The sequence below is a fragment of the Accipiter gentilis genome, chromosome 5 (genome assembly GCF_929443795.1).
Source record: "Accipiter gentilis chromosome 5, bAccGen1.1, whole genome shotgun sequence".
Classification (NCBI taxonomy): Eukaryota; Metazoa; Chordata; class Aves; order Accipitriformes; family Accipitridae; genus Astur; species Astur gentilis.
The window spans coordinates 43,927,258-43,945,913 of NC_064884.1; the positions used below are offsets into that span (position 1 = coordinate 43,927,258).

Consider the following 18,656-nt stretch of genomic DNA (forward strand, 5'->3'; position numbering starts at 1 on the left):
TGGGGGGCACTGGGAGGAGTGGGGAGGATTGGGGGGCATTGGGAGGAGTGGGAAGGATTGGGGGGCACTGGGAGGACTGGGGAGGATTGGGGGGACTGGGAAGGATTGGGGGACACTGGGGGGAGTGGGGAGGATTGGGAGGCACTAGGAGGAGTGGGAAGGATTGTGGAACACTGGGAGGACTGGGAAGTATGGGGAGGCACTGCGAGGAGTGGGGAGGATTGGGGGGCACTGGGGGGACTAGGAAGGATTGGGAAGCACTGGCGGGAGTGGGAAGGCTGGGGGACACTGGGGGGACTTGGGAAGGACTGGGGGCACTGGGGGGAGTGGGAAGGATTAGGAGGCACTGGGAGCAGTGGGGAGGATTGGGGGGCACTGGGAGGAGTGGGAAGGATTGGGGGCACTGGGGGGAGTGGGAAGGACTGGGGGCACTGGGGGGAGTGGGAAGGATTGGGAGGCACTGGGGGGAGTGGGGAGGATTGGGAGGAGTGGGAAGGATTGGAGGGCACTGGGGGGACTGGGGAGGACTGGGAGGCACTGGGGGGAGTGGGGAGGATTGGGGGGCACTGGGAGGAGTGGGGAGGATTGGGGGGCACTGGGAGCAGTGGGGAGGATTGGGGGGCACTGGGAGGAGTGGGAAGGACTGGGGGCACTGGGGGGACTGGGAAGGATTGGGAGGCACTGGGAGGATTGGGGGGTACCGCAGATACTGGGAAGGACTGGGGGGCACTGGGAGGAGTGGAAGGATTGGGGGGCTACTGGGGGGACTGGGAAGGACTGGGGGGCACTGGGAGGCCAATGGGGAGGGCTGGGGGAGGGGGTGTGTGTGTGTGTGTCTGCGCGCGCGCTCCCGCCCCGTGTGCACGTCCCCCCCCCCCCGCCCCCCCCCCGTTCCGTCGCTGTCCCTTCAGCACCGTCGCCGCGCACCCGGGCCGGGCCGAGCCGGGCGGGGCTGGGCGGGGCTGGGCGGGGCGGGGCGGGGCTCCTGATCCCAGCCCCCCCCCTCCTCTCCTCGCCCCCCGCCCCCCCCCCCCCCCCCCCCCCCCGGCCGCTTCCGGGTTCCTGTCCGGCCCCCACCCCCCCCCCCCCCTCCCCACAGAACTCCCCCCACAGCCCCCCCCCCCCCCCCCCCCCGCGGCCCCCGGCCCGGTTCCGCAGCGCACTCCGCTCGGGCCCGGGCCCGGGCCCGGCCCGGTTCGGCTTCCCGGCGCTTCCCCGGCGCCCTCGGCCCGGTCCCGGCGGCGGGAGGTGCCCAGGATGCCCGAGGAGCGCCGGTGAGTCGGGGCGAGGGGGGGGGAAGGGAGAACACGGGGGGGGGTGGACGGGACCAGGGCGTAACCCCCGGGCGGCCCATCCACCGGAGAGCGTCCCCGGTCCAGCCCCATCCACCGGAGAGCGTCCCCGGTCCAGCATCCCCGGTCCAGCCCCATCCACCGGAGAGCGTCCCCGGTCCAGCCCCATCCACCGGAGAGCCCCCCCGGTACAGCATCCCCGGTCCAGCCCCATCCACCGGAGAGCCCCCCCGGTCCAGCCCCCCCCCGGTCCAGCCCCGGTCCAGCATCCCCGGTAGAGCCCCATCCACCGGAGAGCGTCCCCGGTCCAGCCCCCCCGGTCCAGCATCCCCGGTAAAGCCCCATCCACCGGACAGCATCCCCGGTAGAGCATCCCCGGTCCAGCCCCACCCCCGCTACAGCATCCCCGGTACAACTCCCCCCCCCCCCCCCGGTACATCGCCGGTACATCCCCATCCCCCGTACAGCCCCACCTCCGGTACAACACCCCGGGTACCACCACCCCCCCCCCCCCCCTCCGGTACTGCCCCCTCCCGGTAACATCCCCGCTCCCAGCACTGCCCCCCCCCCCCCCCCAGACCCGCTCCCTGGGGGGAGGGAGGGGCTGGGGGGGGGAGCTGGGCTCGGATCTGCCCCCCCCCTTAACCCCACCAGCCCCCCCCCGCTGCTGCCAAGGCATTAGGAGCCCCCCCCCACCCCGAGAGACCCCCGAAAACCGGAGGGGGGGGGGCGATTTAACCCCTTCCCGGCTGCCTTGCAAAGAGCATCCCCAGTACCCACCCCCCCAGCCTGCTCTCACCCCACCGCCCCCACATACCCCCGGGGGGGGCTGACACACCCCCCCCCCCCAAATCCCTTACTCCCCCCCCCAGCCCTGTGAGGCTGAGGGTATGGGGACACAGGGCTCACTGGGAGGTTTTGGCGGGGGGGGAAGCCTCTTCCCATCCCCACTTGCAGAGGGTCTGGGTGTATTGGGGTGTCCCCCCCCCCCCCCCCCTTCCCTGACTGTCCCCTTTGTCCCCAGCTCTGTCCCACCATGTCGGTCTCCAAACTGCAGGACGCGGATGAGGTTTTCGGTGAGTCCCCGGGGGCCCGTGGGGTGCAGAGCCACCCATGGGTGCTGCCCCCACGGGTCCCCACCTGCCCTCAGTGTCCTCTTGCCGCCTGCCAGTGGCGAGGGGGGGGACGACACACGGACCCCAAAGCTGGGTTTGGGGACAACGTGTGCTTGGGGACTTCAGGGACAGGCACGGGGCATGCAGCCACCTGCAGAGGGACACGTGTGGGGCAGGGGACGGGGTGGCATGGGGACGCGCGTGGGGCACAGGTATACACGTACGGGTATAGGGACATGCGGGGGGGGACGTGGGGACACAGGGACACGTATAGGGCACAGGGTGACACGGGCATGGGGACACAGTAGGGGACACAGCCCAGAGCCACTCCTGGGGTTGGGGTGCAGGAGGCTGCAGCAGGGCCGGGACATCGGGGTGACCCCGGTCAGACCCTGGGCAAAGCTTCCTCCCCCCCTCCAGCGCCCCCCCCCCCCACCCCAGGTGACAAGGACACTCTGTCCTCGGGGACACCCTGTCCTCGGGGACACCCCGCTGCTCTTCTCCCCGTGCCGGGGCATCTCTTTGAACACTTCTCTCTGTCCCTCTGTCCCTTGTCCCACCCCACTGGGGTGCCCCGTCCATCCACGTCCCCAATGCTCCTTTCTCCCCGTCCCCCTCTTCCGTCTCCACTGGGATCCCTCACCCGTCCTTGTCCCCGTGCCCCGCTGTCCCTTTGTCCCCTCTCCACCGGGCTGGCTTTCTCCTGACCGTCTGTCCCCCTGTCCCTCCAATGTTCTCCCATCCCCTTCTCCTGGTCCCCACCTGGCCATCTGTCCCTCCATCCCCGTCTTCCTGTCCATCCGTCCCTCCACCTCTTTTACCTGGCCTTATCCCTCCCTCCCTCCCCATGTCCCTTTCCCTACCTGTGTATTTATTCATCCATCCATCCACCTGCCCCCATCTTCCCTCTCCCTACCTGTCCGTCCGTCCTTCCGTCCCTCCCTCACATCTTGTCCCTACCTCTCCATTTGTCCATCCGTCTCCTTCTCCCTGTCCCCATCCATCTCTCCCTCACCTCCTTGTCCCTACCCCCCATCTGGCTTCCATCTCCTTTTCCTTACCTGTCTGTTCATCCATCCACATCTTCCCTCTCCCTACCTGTCCATCTGTCCTTCCATCCCTACATCCCTCCCTCGCACTTCCTTGTCCCTACCTCTCCATCTGTCCATCCGTCTCCTTCTCCCTGTCCCCACCCCTCCCTCCCTCCCTCATGTCATTGTCCCTACCCACCCGTCTGTCCACCCTGTCTCTTCTTCCTCACCTGCCTGCTCATCCATCCACATCTTCCCTCTCCCTACTTGTCCATCCGTCCTTCCATCCCTCCCTTCCATCCCCTTGGCTCTACCTCTCCCTTTGTCCATCCCCGTCCCCATCCCTCCATTCCCATCTCCTTCTCCGTACCCATCTGTCCATCTCCTTTTCTTTACCCATCCATCCATCCATCCACATCTTCCCTCTCCCTACTTGTCCATCCGTCCTTCCATCCCTCCCTTCCATCTCCTTGGCCCTACCTCTCCCTTTGTCCATCCCCGTCCCCATCCCCCCCTCCCTCCATTCCCACCTCCTTCTCCGGACCCATCTGTCCATCTCCTTTTCTTTACCCATCCATCCATCCATCCACATCTTCCCTCTCCCTACGTGTCCATCTGTCCTTCCATCTCCTCCCTCGCCTCTCCTTGTCCCTACCTCTCCATTTGTCCATCCACCTCCTTCTCCCTCTCCCCATCCCTCCCTCCCTCCCTCCCCACCTTCCTTCTCCCTCCATCCCCGTCCATCCCCTTCCCTCCCCATGTCCGTCTGTCCGTCTCTCTCTCTCTCTCTCTGCCCCGGTCTCTCTTTCACCCCCAGATTTTACCGCTGTGGTTCCAGAGACTCCGCGCCTGGACAGCAGTCTCCAGAAGGCCAGAGCCCGGCTACTAGCCAAGGGCCGCCGGCACCGGCCCTCCCGCTCCCGCCTGCGAGACAGCGCCAGCTCCACCGAGGGTGACGAGGGGCCCGAAGCGGCGGTGAGCCCCGATGGGGGGGCTGCGGTGGGGTTGGGGTGGGGGGGGGGCTTCAGGGGTTGGGGGGGCACCGTGGACCCAAGGGAAGGGTTTGGGGGGGATGCCGTGGCTGGGGGTACGGAAGGGATGGGGGACACACACCAGGGAGGGTGGGGTGGGGGGGTTGCAGGGGTTTGACACCCCCCCCTCCATGCCGTGTGCCCCCCCAGGGAGCCGAGGGCGACGGCGGCCAAGCGGCCCCCTCGCCCTTCTCCCGCGGCGTCGAGTTCTCCTTCGAGGCGGGGGCGGTGCGGCGGGGGCTGGGGGACCCCCCGGCTTCCTCGCCCCCCCTCAGTCGCTACCGGCCCCTCACCAACGCCTCGTCCCAGGAGGGACTGGCGGGCACCCCCTCGCCCAAATCCTGCCACAGCTCCGACAGCTCGCCCGGCTTCGCCCGCCGCGACGCCTGGCCCCAGCGGCACAGCGAAGGTGAGCACCCACCACCACCACCCCCCCCCCCCCCCTCGCCAGGCTGGGGGGCACGCAGGGACCCCGGCAACCCCCAGCACCCATGCGAGGGGCAGTGGGTGACATCTCCATCCTCCTCCTCCTGCAGACGACAGCCGGGACATGAGCCCCCCCGAGCCGGCCAGCCCCACCGTGGGACTCGATAAGAAAACACGGAGGAAGTTCTTGGATTTGGGGTGAGACCCAGTGCTGGGGTGGGGGGAGATGGAGGGGGGATACGGGGCAGGGGGGAGATGGAGGGGGGATACGGGGCAGGGGGGAGATGGAGGGATGCAGGGAGGGATGGAGAGGGGATGGAGGGATGCAGGGAGGGATGGATGAAGGGATGGGAAGGTGCAATGGCAAGATGGAGGAATAGGTGGAGAGATGTCTGGAGAGGCAGAAAGATGGAGGGATGCATGGAAGGAGGGATGTGGATCCTCTGAAGGTGATGGAGGGGGCCCGGCGGCCTCGGAAGGGGGGGCCGTGGCCATCAGGACACCCCACTCCCTGCCAATTCTGCTCTCTCCCACCCAGGGTGACCCTGCGCCGGGCATCCTCCAGCAAAAGCCGTAAGGAAAAGGGCAGCAACCGCCTGTCCATGGGCAGCAGGTGAGGGACACCCCCCCACACCCCGGGGCACGGGGGGGCTGCACGGGGATGGCCCCTAACACGGCTCTGTCCCCAGGGAGGCGGCAGAGGGTCCCGGCCGCTCCTCGGGGTCACCTTTCCTGCCCTTCTCCTGGTTCTCGGACAGCGCGAGGGGCTCGGCCTCCCCCGGCTCCGCATCGCCAGCCGGCTCCCCCCGGCACGAGGGGCTCAGCCCTGCCAAATCCGCCTCCCAGGTCAGTGCCTGGGAACGGGGGGGCTCCTGGCCCTGTAGGGTGGGTGGGTATAGGAGCCCTATAGGGCCAGGGTGCTGTAGGGAAGGAGGTTGGTGCTCCTATGACTTAGGTAGCTATAGGAGAAGAGGTCAAAGGCAGCTATAGGGACAGGGGACAAAGCCCCATAGGGTCAAGATAGCTTTAGGGGAGGATATCAAAGCTCTATAGAATCAAGACAGCTATAGGGGAGGGTATCAAAGCCCCGTAGGGTCAAGATAGCTATAGGGGAGGGTATCAAAGCTCTGTAGAATCAAGATAGCTATAGGGGAGGGTATCAAAGCCCCGTAGAATCAAGATAGCTATAGGGGAGGGTATCAAAGCCCCATAGGGTCAAGATAGCTATAGGGGAGGATATCAAAGCCCTATAGAATCAAGACAGCTATAGGGGAGGGTATCAAAGCTCTATAGAATCAAGACAGCTATAGGGGAGGGTATCAAAGCTCTATAGAATCAAGATAGCTATAGGGGAGGGTATCAAAGCTCTATAGAATCAAGATAGCTATAGGGGAGGGTATCAAAGCCCCATAGGGTCAAGATAGCTATAGGGGAGGATATCAAAGCTCTATAGAATCAAGACAGCTATAGGGGAGGGTATCAAAGCTCTATAGAATCAAGATAGCTATAGGGGAGGGTATCAAAGCCCCATAGGGTCAAGATAGCTATAGGGGAGGGTATCAAAGCTCTATAGAATCAAGATAGCTATAGGGGAGGATATCAAAGCTCTGTAGAATCAAGATAGCTATAGGGGAGGGTATCAAAGCCCCGTAGGGTCAAGATAGCTATAGGGGAGGGTATCAAAGCTCTGTAGAATCAAGATAGCTATAGGGGAGGGTATCAAAGCCCCATAGGGTCAAGATAGCTATAGGGGAGGATATCAAAGCCCTATAGAATCAAGACAGCTATAGGGGAGGGTATCAAAGCTCTATAGAATCAAGACAGCTATAGGGGAGGGTATCAAAGCTCTATAGAATCAAGATAGCTATAGGGGAGGGTATCAAAGCCCCATAGGGTCAAGATAGCTATAGGGGAGGATATCAAAGCCCTATAGAATCAAGACAGCTATAGGGGAGGGTATCAAAGCTCTATAGAATCAAGACAGCTATAGGGGAGGGTATCAAAGCTCTATAGAATCAAGATAGCTATAGGGGAGGGTATCAAAGCCCCATAGGGTCAAGATAGCTATAGGGGAGGATATCAAAGCCCTATAGAATCAAGACAGCTATAGGGGAGGGTATCAAAGCTCTGTAGAATCAAGATAGCTATAGGGGAGGGTATCAAAGCTCTGTAGAATCAAGATAGCTATAGGGGAGGGTATCAAAGCCCCGTAGGGTCAAGATAGCTATGAGGGCAGCTCAAAGCCCCATAGGGTGGGGTAACTATAGGGAGAGGGATCAAAGCCCCATAGGTTCTCGTAGCCCTATAGGGAGTCAGAGCCCAGGACGGCTATAGGGAGGGTGCTGGGGGAGGGGCTGCAGGCTGCTTTGGGGGCAGCAGGGCCAGGCCTGCCCTCACCCCTCCTGCTGCCCCAGGACTCGACGCTGAGCGAGGACTCCCCACCGCCCAGCGCCAGCCCGCGCCTGCCCGGCCCCGCCGCCACCAAGTGCTCCTACCCCTACCACACCTTGTCACAGTCCTCGGATGAGGTGAGCCCTGGGGAGGGGGGCACGAGGTCTGGGGTGCCCCCAACACCAGGTGCTGGGGAGACCCCCCACCCCCCCCATTAACACCCAGCCCCCTGTGGCCAGTTCCTGGATGAGCCCCCCGGCGCGGCTGCGGGTTGGACGTGCCGGCAGGTGGGACAGTGGTTGGAGAGCCTCAACCTGGAGCAGTATGTGGAAGAGTTCTCAGCCCATGGCGTCGATGGTCCACGGCTCCTGCACCTCGATGGTGCCAAACTCAAGGTATGGGGCTGGGGGGGGCTCTCCTGCTGGGGTGCAGGGGGTTCCAGGTAACCCAACAGGCTCAGTTGTAGGGGAAGATGTTCTAGGTACCCCAACTGGGGTGCTCCATGGGGCAGGAGGTTTGGGTGGGTTCTAGGTATCCCAACAGGCTGCTCCAGAAGACAGCTCTGGGAGGGTTCTAGGTACCCCAACAAGGTGCTCCAGGGGGGGCAGGAGGTCTGGGAGGGTTCTAAGTACCCCAACAGGGTGCTCCAGGGGGGCAGGAGGTCTGGGAGGGTTCTAGGTACCCCTATGGGCTCATCACAGGTCAACAGGCTCTAGGTACTCCAGTGGGCTGCTCAATGGGGCAGATGCAGGTAGATTCTAGGTACCCCAGTGGGCTCATCACAGGGTACCTAAAACCTCTTGTCCTAATTGGCTGCTCCACGGGGCAGGAGGTGGGGGGAGTTTTCAAGTATCCCAATGGACGAGTCAAGGAGACAGATGGGAGGTTCTAGGTACCCCAAAGGGCTGGTACCTTAGTGGGATGATCCTGAGGACAGGCAGTGCAGGGGGGGTCTAGGTACCCCAAAGGACTGGTCCATGGGGCAGGGGGGGTACCGGCACCCCACGGCCATGGGGAGGGTCACGCGGCCGGCTGTGCCGGCAGGCGCTGGGCGTGGGCAGCTCGCAGGACCGCGCGGTGCTGAAGAGGAAGCTGAAGGAGCTGAGCTTGGCCGTGGAGAAGGAGCGCAAGGCCCAGGAGAAGGCAGAGAAGCAGCGGGAGAAGCAGAAGAAGAGGGACCAGGAGCAGCGGCGGAGCTAAGGGGGGGGCCGGGAGCGCCCCTGCACCCCTTCCCTACACCCACTGCCCCTGGGACACCCGAGGGGCACCCGGCTCCGGTACGGGACACGCCGCCACGGCCAAGGGATGGCGGCACCAGGCTGAGACGGGCACGGAGCGGCACGTGCACCCCCCCCTCCTCCAGCCGCCCCCTCCCCGCCTTGCACCCCTGCACCCCACGGGCACAGTCTGGGCCCTTCATGGGCCCCTTTTCCGGATGCAAATGGCACGTTGGATTCCACACCCCCCCAACTCCCCCACCTTCTTCCGTAACCCCCCTGGCACCCTGAGGGGTCTGGGGGGGTCACAGCCACCCCTCTCACCCCGGTCCCCCGGCACGGTGCGGCACCGGCCGAGGACAGTGCATGGCCTGACCCCCTCCAGACGCGCACACCCCCCAAGTCAGGGTGCGGGGAGTGAACGCTGACCCCCCCCCCCCCCCATCCTCCCCCCCCTCCCCAATATGGTGCCCCGGGGGACACCCCAGGAAATAAAAGGGTATCGAGGGCCAGTGCAATCCAGCGCGACCAGCGTGAGCCTGACTGGGATGAGGCTGGGGGACAAAATGGGGTGGGGGGAGCTCGGTGCCAGGCTGGGGGGGCAACTGGAAAGTGGGGGGGACAAAGCATGGCTCTGTCCCAGGACCTGTGTCCCCAAGTGCCACCCTGTGTCTGGGGCCAGGGTGGTGTGACACAGCAGCCTCCTCCTAAGCCCCAGGATGGGTAAACTGAGGCACAGGGCCGGGGGGGGGGGGGGGGCAGTGACCCAGTTAGAGGGGTTGCAAAGGCGGGGGGTGGTTCCCGGGACCCCAAAACACCACGCTCCGAGCTCAGTCAACATCCACTTTACTGACAGTGGGGGGGTGGGAGTCTGGGGGGGGGGGGTCAGGGGGGAGGTTCCCAAGCAGGTCACAGATTGTGTGGGGAGCCCACCCTGGGGTGGGGGGCACACACGGGTGAGAACAGCTCAGTAGTGCAATACCAGGGACGGTGCAGGGAACTGAGGCGGGGGGGGGGTGGTCAGACCCGGTCCCCCCACCCTGTCAGGGCTGGAGGAGCAGGGAAGTTCTACTGGTCATACTGGGAAAGGATCAGTCCCTCGCTGCCCCTGGGGTACACCACCCTGGGGTGGGTGCCAAGGTGGTGGTGGGGGGCAACAGGGGCTCTACCCCATCCACGCTGCTCCAAAGCCACCCCCAGCTACGTACCTAAGTGCCACTAAGGCGGAGGGGGGGGGGTACTGGGACCCCCCCACCCCACTTTTCACACGCTTCCCGGTGAGCCCTAACAGCCGTTGGCGGGAGGCAAAACCGGGACACTAAAACAACCACGCCGGCATAAAACACCACCCCAGGGTGACGGGGGGGACACCCCAGCAGCCGGGGCGAGGGGCTATTTACACCCTGGGGGGGGGCAGTGAGCTCCCTGGGGGGGGTCGTCCTAGGGGACACGGTAGGTGGAGGTGTTCTTGGGCTCGGTGCTGGGGACGCACCAGTCCCCCGCCTCCTGGCTAGCCTGGTAGTGCCGCCACGCCGACTTGTTGTAGACGGGCAATCGCTCCACCGAGTCCGTGGACAGGGCCTGCGGGAGACAGGAGGGGGGCTGGGGAGGGCCCTGCGCCCCCCCCCTTGCCCCCCCAGAGGCCACCGACCACCCATCCCGGGGGAAAGACCCACCTTTAGGTAGATGACGGCGTCGGTGCCGAAGCCCTCCATGGAGAAGAGCTGCAGGTCCCCCTGGAAGTACTTGGCGTAGAGGCGGGAGATGGGCAAGCCGTAGCCAAAGCCGGCCTGGCAGGGGGGAAAAATGGGGGGTGGGGGGGTGGGGGTGTCCCTGGTGCTGAGGTTGGCACCCCCAGGGCACCCCAAGCCTCCCCACGCCACCCCAAGTAGCACCACGTGCACCCACGTGCCGCCTCCAGGCACCCCCAGCGGTGACCACGCCACTCTCAAACCTCCCCAGACACCCTAAAATGTCCCCATGCCACCCCCAAAGTGTCCCCATGTTACACCCAAGTGTCCCCACGCCACTCCCAAGCAAGCCCATGCCACCCCTAGGCACCCCAAGACATCCCCACGCCACCTCCAGGCACCCCAAGACATCCCCACACCACCCCCAGGCACCCCAAGACATCCCCACACCACCCCCAGGCACTCCCCAAATGTCCCCGAGCTACCTCAGAATGTCCCCAAAAGTCCCCATGCCAAGCTCAAACCTCCCCCTACCACCCCAAGCACCCCCAAACCTCTCCATGCCACCCCCAAAGCACCCCCATGCCACTCTAGCCACCCTGAAACATCCCACACCACCCCCAGGCACCCCCAAATATCCCCAATGCCACTTCCAGCCGCAGACCCGCACCCCGTCCCCCATCCCCCAGGGCCGTGTTGGGACCCCCATGGCACCTACCAGGGGGGCACCTACCAGGGGAGCCCCCCCGGTGCCCAGCTGTGGGGTGGGAGCGGTGGAGTACATGTAGCTGAACAGACGCTCGATTTTCCGCAGGGGGACGCCCATGCCGCGGTCACTCATCTACGAGACATCGGAGGGGGGTGACAACCCTGCTCCTGGCTTTCCCCTCACCCCCCCCCCCCCCCCAACTAAGTGTCCCCCAGGCAGGGCTCGGGGACCACCCCAGGATGGAGCCGGTGGTCCCTTACGCACCTTGATGGAGAGGTCCTCCTGGCCCAGGGCCACCATCACCTTGATGGCCGGCAGCCGCGGGCTGTTCTCGTGGCTCTCCACCGTGGCTCGCATGGCGTTCTGCGGGGGCGCGGAACCGGCTGAAGGTTTAGGGACACCCCCCCACCCTCTCCACAACCTCCTTCCCACCCCCGCACCCCGCGATGGGGCTGGGGTTTACCTTGAAGAGCTCGAAGAGCATGTGGTAGAGATGCGAGGGGACGTAGACGATGCTGATGGGCTGCTGGGAGTTGCTCGCTGCGGGGAGGAGAGCGGCGCCGTCGGCGTTAGCATCCTCCCCAACCCCAAACGAGCCACCCGAGAATCTCCTGCCGCAGGGAACCACCCCCCCGGCCTCACCGTTCACCTCTTCGATCTCCAGGTCAGGCGAGGACATGTAGTACTTGTCACACAGGAGCTTGGCCATGTTGTAGGCGTCTGGGAGGGAGAGGCAGAGGGGTCAGCACCCCCAGCACGAAGGCGGGGGGAGCGTTTGGGGCCCCCTTACACCACCCCCCCTCCAAAATATTTTTCCATTCCTACAGATCCGGGAAGCTTTTGGGGTTTTCTGAAGTGACCTCAAAGAACAAGGGACTATGGACACCTTGGCTGAGGCCCACCCAAACTCGTGACACAAATGGCTCCCAAACAGGAAGATCCCAGGGCATGAGGAAGATCAGGGGGACCTTCAACCACCCAGCTACCCCCCCTACCCAATTCATGCCCCCCCCCCCGGGGGTGGGAGCCCCCCCCAGTCCCCACAGACCTCTCACCACGTTGGCCACGCTGCAGTGGGGGTCGATGCTCCCGATGTGTTTGGGGTGCGCGGGGTTGGTGCTGCCGTCGAAGAGCAGTGCTGGGGAGGGGATGGGGGGGGACGGGACGGGGGACGGTGAGCAGTGAAGACCCCACCCTGGCCCCAGAGACACTCAGGACCACCCCCACAGCACCCCACCCCAGGCTGTACCCAAGGCTGGGCTTACTGTACTGCCCCCCCCCCCCCCCCCCATTGTGGGTGAAGGGGACATAGGGGGCTCGGTGGGGACATGGGGGACAGGGACAAGCGCAGGGGCAAGATGGGGGGGGGGGGGATCTCAGGGCAGGGAGGTGCCCGGAGGAGGGAGGGCATGGGGGGGGAAGGCTGAGGCTTGGGGGGATGCCATGGGGGGGGGCTCAGGGCTGGGACATGCCCAGGGCACAGCTGGGGCTAGTGAGGATGCTCGGGGCAAGATCCTTGGGGCTGGGGGGGACATTTGGGGCAGGATCCCTGGGGCTGGGAGGGACATTTGGGGAAGGGGCAGCATCTCTGGGGCTGGGGGGGACATTTGGGGCAGGATTCCTGGGGCTGGGAGGGACATTTGGGGCAGGGGAATGCTCAGGGCAGAATCCCTGGGGCTGGGGGGGACATTTGGGGAAGGGGCAGGATCTCTGGGGCTGGGGGGGACATTTGGGGCAGGACCTCTAGGGCTGGGGGGGACATTTGGGGCAGGATCCCTGGGGCTGGGGGGGGACATTTGGGGCAGGATTCCTGGGGCTGGGGGGGGACATTTGGGGAAGGGGCAGGATCCCTGGGGTTGGGGGGAACATTTGGGGAAGGGGCAGGATCCCTGGGGTTGGGGGGAACATTTGGGGAAGGGGCAGCATCTCTGGGGCTGGAGGTCACATTTGGGGCAGGATCCCTGGGGCTGGGGGGGACATTTGGGGCAGGATTCCTGGGGCTGGGAGGGACATTTGGGGCAGGGGAATGCTCAGGGCAGAATCCCTGGGGCTGGGGGGGACATTTGGGGAAGGGGCAGGATCTCTGGGGCTGGGGGAGACATTTGGGGCAGGATCCCTGGGGCTGGGAGGGACATTTGGGGCAGGGGAATGCTCAGGGCAGGATCCCTGGGGCTGGAGGGGACATTTGGGGAAGGGGCAGGATCTCTGGGGCTGGGGGGGACATTTGGGGCAGGATCCCTGGGGCTGGGGGGGGACATTTGGGGCAGGATCCCTGGGGCTGGGGGGGGACATTTGGGGAAGGGGCAGGATCCCTGGGGTTGGGGGGAACATTTGGAGAAGGGGCAGCATCTCTGGGGCTGGAGGTCACATTTGGGGCAGGATCCCTGGGGCTGGGGGAGACATTTGGGGCAGGATTCCTGGGGCTGGGAGGGACATTTGGGGAAGGGGCAGCATCTCTGGGGCTGGGGGTCACATTTGGGGCAGGATTCCTGGGGCTGGGAGGGACATTTGGGGCAGGGGAATGCTCAGGGCAGAATCCCTGGGGCTGGAGGGGACATTTGGGGAAGGGGCAGCATCTCTGGGGCTGGAGGTCACATTTGGGGCAGGATCCCTGGGGCTGGGGGGGACATTTGGGGCAGGATTCCTGGGGCTGGGAGGGACATTTGGGGCAGGGGAATGCTCAGGGCAGAATCCCTGGGGCTGGGGGGGACATTTGGGGAAGGGGCAGGATCTCTGGGGCTGGGGGAGACATTTGGGGCAGGATCCCTGGGGCTGGGGGGGGGGGACATTTGGGGCAGGATTCCTGGGGCTGGGAGGGACATTTGGGGCAGGGGAATGCTCAGGGCAGAATCCCTGGGGCTGGGGGGGACATTTGGGGAAGGGGCAGGATCTCTGGGGCTGGGGGGGACATTTGGGGCAGGACCTCTAGGGCTGGGGGGGACATTTGGGGCAGGATCCCTGGGGCTGGGAGGGACATTTGGGGCAGGATCCCTGGGGCTGGGGGAGACATTTGGGGCAGGATTCCTGGGGCTGGGGGGGGACATTTGGGGAAGGGGCAGGATCCCTGGGGTTGGGGGGAACATTTGGAGAAGGGGCAGCATCTCTGGGGCTGGAGGTCACATTTGGGGCAGGATCCCTGGGGCTGGGGGGGACATTTGGGGCAGGATTCCTAGGGCTGGGAGGGACATTTGGGGAAGGGGCAGCATCTCTGGGGCTGGGGGTCACATTTGGGGCAGGATTCCTGGGGCTGGGAGGGACATTTGGGGCAGGGGAATGCTCAGGGCAGAATCCCTGGGGCTGGGGGGGACATTTGGGGAAGGGGCAGCATCTCTGGGGCTGGGGGAGACATTTGGGGCAGGATCCCTGGGGCTGGGGGGGGGACATTTTGGGCAGGATCCCTGGGGCTGGGGGGGGACATTCGGGGCAGGGGAATGCTCAGGGCAGGATCCCTGGGGCTGGGGAGGCACAGTGTGCTCTGGTGGGGGGGGATACCCAGGGCAGGGGTGGGATGCTCAGGGCTGATGGGGAGACTTGGGGAGGGGGGGACCCCCAGGGTCGCTCACTGTGCTGGTTGATGAGCATGCGGATGGAGATGCGGCTCAGGTAGAAGCGGTCGAGGAAGTACTGGATGTTCTGGTTGGAGACGGGGTCGTCCCCGTACGCCTCCTTGTACTCGATGACCCCCTGCGCCATGGTGGGCACCACGTCGTTGTGCCGGTTGCGGATGGTGACCAGGGCGTCTGTGAATCTGGGGGGGGGGGGGAATGGGGGACAGGGATGGAGCTGGGGGGAGCACCCGGTCCGGGCAGAGCTCAAATCCAGGCCGGGTTTCCCCAGGAGCTGGTGGCAGTGGGGAAAACCCGGAGCAGAATCCAGTGGCACTGGGATGCTCAGGGTGCTTTAGGGTGGGGGGCACTTTGGGGGTGATGTAGGGTGCAGGGTGTCAGGACTCCTCGGCGACACCAGCTCTCACCAGTATGAGTCTGGGAGGAGGTGGCACCCCAAGATGGGGGACAAGGGGTGTCATGGACATGCCGTCCCCCCCCCCCCCCCCGCAACTTACTGTCCCAGGGTGGCCTGGTCCTCGGGGTCCCTGTCGAGGAACTCCATGATGTCCAGCAGGCTCTGGACATACCTGGGGAAGGAGCCGGTTACCCCCCACCCGGTACCCCCCAAAAAGAGGGGACACCCCGGGGACCCCACCCCGGGGTGGCACAGGGTACCCTAGGGCACTGCCCCATGCAGGGAGAGGGGCTAAGCACCCCCTCAACCAAGACCACCCCCCCCACCCCAAAAAAAGCTACTGCCCCAAGAAACCACCCTGTGCTTAGTGGGGGGGGGGCTCAAGTTTATCCCCCCCCCCCCCCCCCTGCTGACACGGTGGCCCTTGGGGACACTTGGGGATGCAGCCCCTCCAACGGGGTGGGGGGCACGAGGGTCGCTGCAACCCGGGGTCCCCACATAAGGGCTGTGGGAGCGTGGCATGGCCGAATCCTGCTGCCTGCCGGCGCTGGCAGGGACGGGCAGGGCTGGCAGGGGCTGAGGACGCTGCACAAACAACTCGTCACGTGGCGGCACTGGGAAAAGGTTCACGCTGCCGGAGCTGGCAAGGGGACACGGCACTTAAAGGGACACCCGGAACCCCCCCCCTGAGGACACGGACCCCCTGGTAATCAGGCCTGGGTCAACTGTTTTTGGGGGCAGGATGTGGAGGTGACACCGCTGACAGCCCCCCCAGATGGTTGGGGACACCCCGCTGGCATGGGGGTGTCCCCAAAGGGCCTGCAGCCTTGTCACCCAAAGGTATGCCGTGGCACCAGCTGGGTGCCACCCTGCCAGCCACCCAACCTTGTCGTGTCGTGTCGTGTCCCCCCCCCTCCCCGGCACCGGCAGCTCCCTCCGGACCTGCTGGGAAGGACAGTTGGTGACAACGGTGGGACACGCAGTGGCGGTGGGACCTGTGGCGGTGACGGGACCCCCCCCGGGTGATGGCGTTGGCAGGAATCGTGGTGGCAATGAGAGCCGTGCAGGTGACAGCGGTGGGACCCCCCCCGGTGGCACCCAGCTGGGTGACGGTGGTGGGACCCTTCTGAGTGACAACGGTGGGACCTGCAGTAGCGGGACCCTGGGCAGCAGGACCCGCAAGTAGTGGGACCCTCGTGATCTACGATGGTGGGACCCCCATGGGCTACAACAGCGGGACCCGTGGTGACAGCAGGACCCATGAAGACACCAAGACCCGTGGTGACACCAGGACCCGTGGTGACACCAGGACCCGTGCAAGTGCCAGCGGTGGGACCCTCATGAGCTACAACGGTGGGACCCTCATGAGCTACAACGGTGGGACCCCCAGCAGCGGGACCCATAGAGATGATGGTGGTGACACCTCCACACCCAACGCCATATGGGACCGGGTGGTCCCGGAGGTGGCAGGACTCCCGGTGGCAGCGGCCCCCGCCACCTCCCCGGCTTTGGACCCCCCCCCCCCCAATCTCACCAGCTCTGCACCAGCTGGACGGAGGGGGTGCGCAGGACGCGGTCCGGCAGCAGGTTGATCTCCTTCATGATGTTGGAGAGGCGGACGGGCAGCTCCTGCCGCAGGAAGGCGAAGGAGGTCTTCTCGCAGGCATTGCTGGAGCCTGGCAAGGGGGGGACGGACAGACAGACGGACACGGACTGAACCCCAGCTTGATACCCCCCAGCCTCAGGGCTGGCTTCGTTCTTGCTGCTCCGCTGGTGGGGACTGGGGGTGTACTGGGAAGACTGGAGCAGAGGAGGCAGGAGCAGGTCCCTGTCCCTGGCTGGAGGGGGATCCTGGAGGGGCTGGGAGGGCTTGGAGGGAGCGGGGGACACAGCTCAGCCCACTGGGGAGGGCACGCTGGGTCCCCAGTGCAGCCCAGACTGGGGCTGGGAGCCCCCCCCCGAGGGCAACTGGGAGGGGAGAAGGACCTGAGCCACCAGCAGAGCTGGGGACCCCCAAACCAGACCCTCAGCCCAGTGACACCGGGGTGGGGAGAGCCCCTGCCACAGGGGTGTCCCCAGGATGTGGGTGTCCCCAACCAGGAGCCAGCGAGGTGGAGGGGGGGGGGGGTTGCGGGGGCAAAGCTGTCCCTGAGCCCCTGGAGGGGCACATCCCTGGGGACAAGGGACACCGGGATGGAGCTGAAATGTGAGGATTTGAGGGGGGTCCTGGTGCTGGTGGGATGGGGCAGAACTGAGGGGGGGGGGCCGGGGACCCCCAGGGCGCAGCTGCCAGCCTCTGCTGGGGACGGTGCAGCCACGGACATGGGTAAATATAGCACTGACATTAAAACCCCTGGGGGGGGGGGGGACAGAAGGGGCCCAGGACGGGTGACAGCGATGGGTGGGGGCACCTCCATCTCCCTGGGGTATTTACCTGAGATGTTTGCTTGGGGGGGGGGGGGGGGGGGATGGACCTCATGTCGCCCACCCTGGGGGTGCTGGGGGGGCCAGGTAGGTATTTACCCGGCTGCAGGGGGGGACTGGGAATGTGCAGGGAACACCTGGCTGGGGGTCCTATGCAGGGGGTTATTTACCCAGTGGGGGCAGGAGGTACCCCACGGGGGGGGGGGGGGGGGGTATTTACCTGGAGGGGCATGGGGGGGGGATATTTACCCAGGTTGCTACTTGCCTGCAAAGAGTAACACCCCCCTGAGGGTTGTTATTGGGGGGCAGGGGGGAGACCCCCCCCCCAAAACTGAAGCATATCAAGAGACCATATTCCCAGCCCCAGTTATTTACCCGGGAGTGGGTATTTCCCAGCAGGGGTGGGGAGGAAAGATATCTACCCGGGCCAGGGAGCATTTAGGGGGGTAACACCCCCCGCAAAATATAATAACAGGGTATTTGGGGGGATTATAGATACCCAGGCCCAGATACCCAGTAGAGCAGATCCCCCACCCCCGGGTATTTATTTACAGGAGTGGGGGGGGGGGGGTGGGTGCACTTACCGGGGGGAGGGTGCACGGAGGTCCCTCCCCGGAGCACCGCCCCCAGACCGGGTATTTAGCACGGAGGTGGGGGGGGTATTTAGCACAGAGGGGGGGATATTTACCCGGACCGGCTGTAATCTAGGAGGAAAGGAGGGAGCGTTCTCCTTCCCGGGACAGCACCCACGACACCGTACCGGGGGTACCCACCCAGGGTGGGGGAGCGGTGGGTGGATGGGTGGTGGTGGTGGTGCGAGGGGGGGGGGTGTGGGTATTTACCGAAGTCCAGGAACTGCTTCATGGAGAGCGGTGACGGCGAGAACTTGCTGAAGTGCTCGATGTAGGTGGGGACGCCGGCCAGCGCCGCCCGCTTGCCCAGGCACCGCAGCAGCCGCATGCCGACCCCCGTTCCCGCGCCCACCGTTCCCGCGCCCCCGGCCCCCCGCGCCCCCAACCCCGCCGCCGCCCCGCCCACCGTCGCGCCGCGCGCAAACAACCCGCCCCGCCGCCAATCAACGACCGCCTTGCCGTCGGTCCCGCCCCGCTTTACGCTAAACCCCGCCCACACATCAGCACCGCCCCCCGAGGGTGGGGATAGCCACGCCTCCGTCAGCGCTAAGCCACGCCCCCCCGGTGTAACCTCTTCGAGCCCGGAGCGAACCTGCCGCGTTTAACCCCTCGCTACCCGGGTCGCCCCGCTACCCCTTCCCGGGGCGGGGGGGGGGACACGGGGAGGACTAAGCCCGCCCCGGCATCACACCCCCCCCCCCCCATGCCCCTGCTCTCCTGGGGTATTACTCCCC

At 65.5% G+C, this 18,656-nt stretch overlaps 2 protein-coding genes across 5 annotated transcripts; one reads left to right on the top strand and one right to left on the bottom strand.

The window, feature by feature from the left end:
* The first annotated feature begins 1,112 nt into the window (after window positions 1-1,112).
* SAMD14 (sterile alpha motif domain containing 14) lies at window positions 1,113-9,008 on the top strand. Of its 3 annotated transcripts, none has more exons than XM_049800391.1 (10): window positions 1,113-1,274; window positions 2,317-2,368; window positions 4,256-4,413; window positions 4,620-4,878; window positions 5,006-5,093; window positions 5,434-5,508; window positions 5,585-5,741; window positions 7,310-7,423; window positions 7,526-7,681; window positions 8,331-9,008. In XM_049800391.1, the coding sequence occupies exons 2-10, from the start codon at window positions 2,329-2,331 to the stop codon at window positions 8,484-8,486; spliced, it is 1,203 nt and encodes a 400-aa protein (XP_049656348.1). In that variant the 5' UTR covers window positions 1,113-1,274; window positions 2,317-2,328; the 3' UTR covers window positions 8,487-9,008. The 3 variants fall into 3 exon arrangements, with proteins under 3 accessions (XP_049656348.1, XP_049656350.1, XP_049656349.1); XM_049800393.1 differs by having other exon boundaries at window positions 4,779-4,878; XM_049800392.1 differs by having other exon boundaries at window positions 4,277-4,413.
* A 324-nt stretch (window positions 9,009-9,332) lies between these two features.
* PDK2 (pyruvate dehydrogenase kinase 2) lies at window positions 9,333-18,288 on the bottom strand. Of its 2 annotated transcripts, none has more exons than XM_049800769.1 (11): window positions 18,133-18,288; window positions 16,401-16,542; window positions 14,967-15,038; window positions 14,467-14,651; window positions 11,952-12,041; window positions 11,546-11,623; window positions 11,367-11,443; window positions 11,168-11,266; window positions 10,928-11,035; window positions 10,180-10,293; window positions 9,333-10,084 (listed from the first exon to the last, which is right to left on the bottom strand). In XM_049800769.1, exons 1-11 carry the CDS (start codon window positions 18,248-18,250, stop codon window positions 9,944-9,946), a joined length of 1,224 nt encoding a protein of 407 aa, XP_049656726.1. In that variant the 5' UTR covers window positions 18,251-18,288; the 3' UTR covers window positions 9,333-9,943. The 2 variants fall into 2 exon arrangements, with proteins under 2 accessions (XP_049656726.1, XP_049656725.1); XM_049800768.1 differs by having other exon boundaries at window positions 10,913-11,035.
* Between the last annotated feature and the right edge of the window lie 368 nt (window positions 18,289-18,656).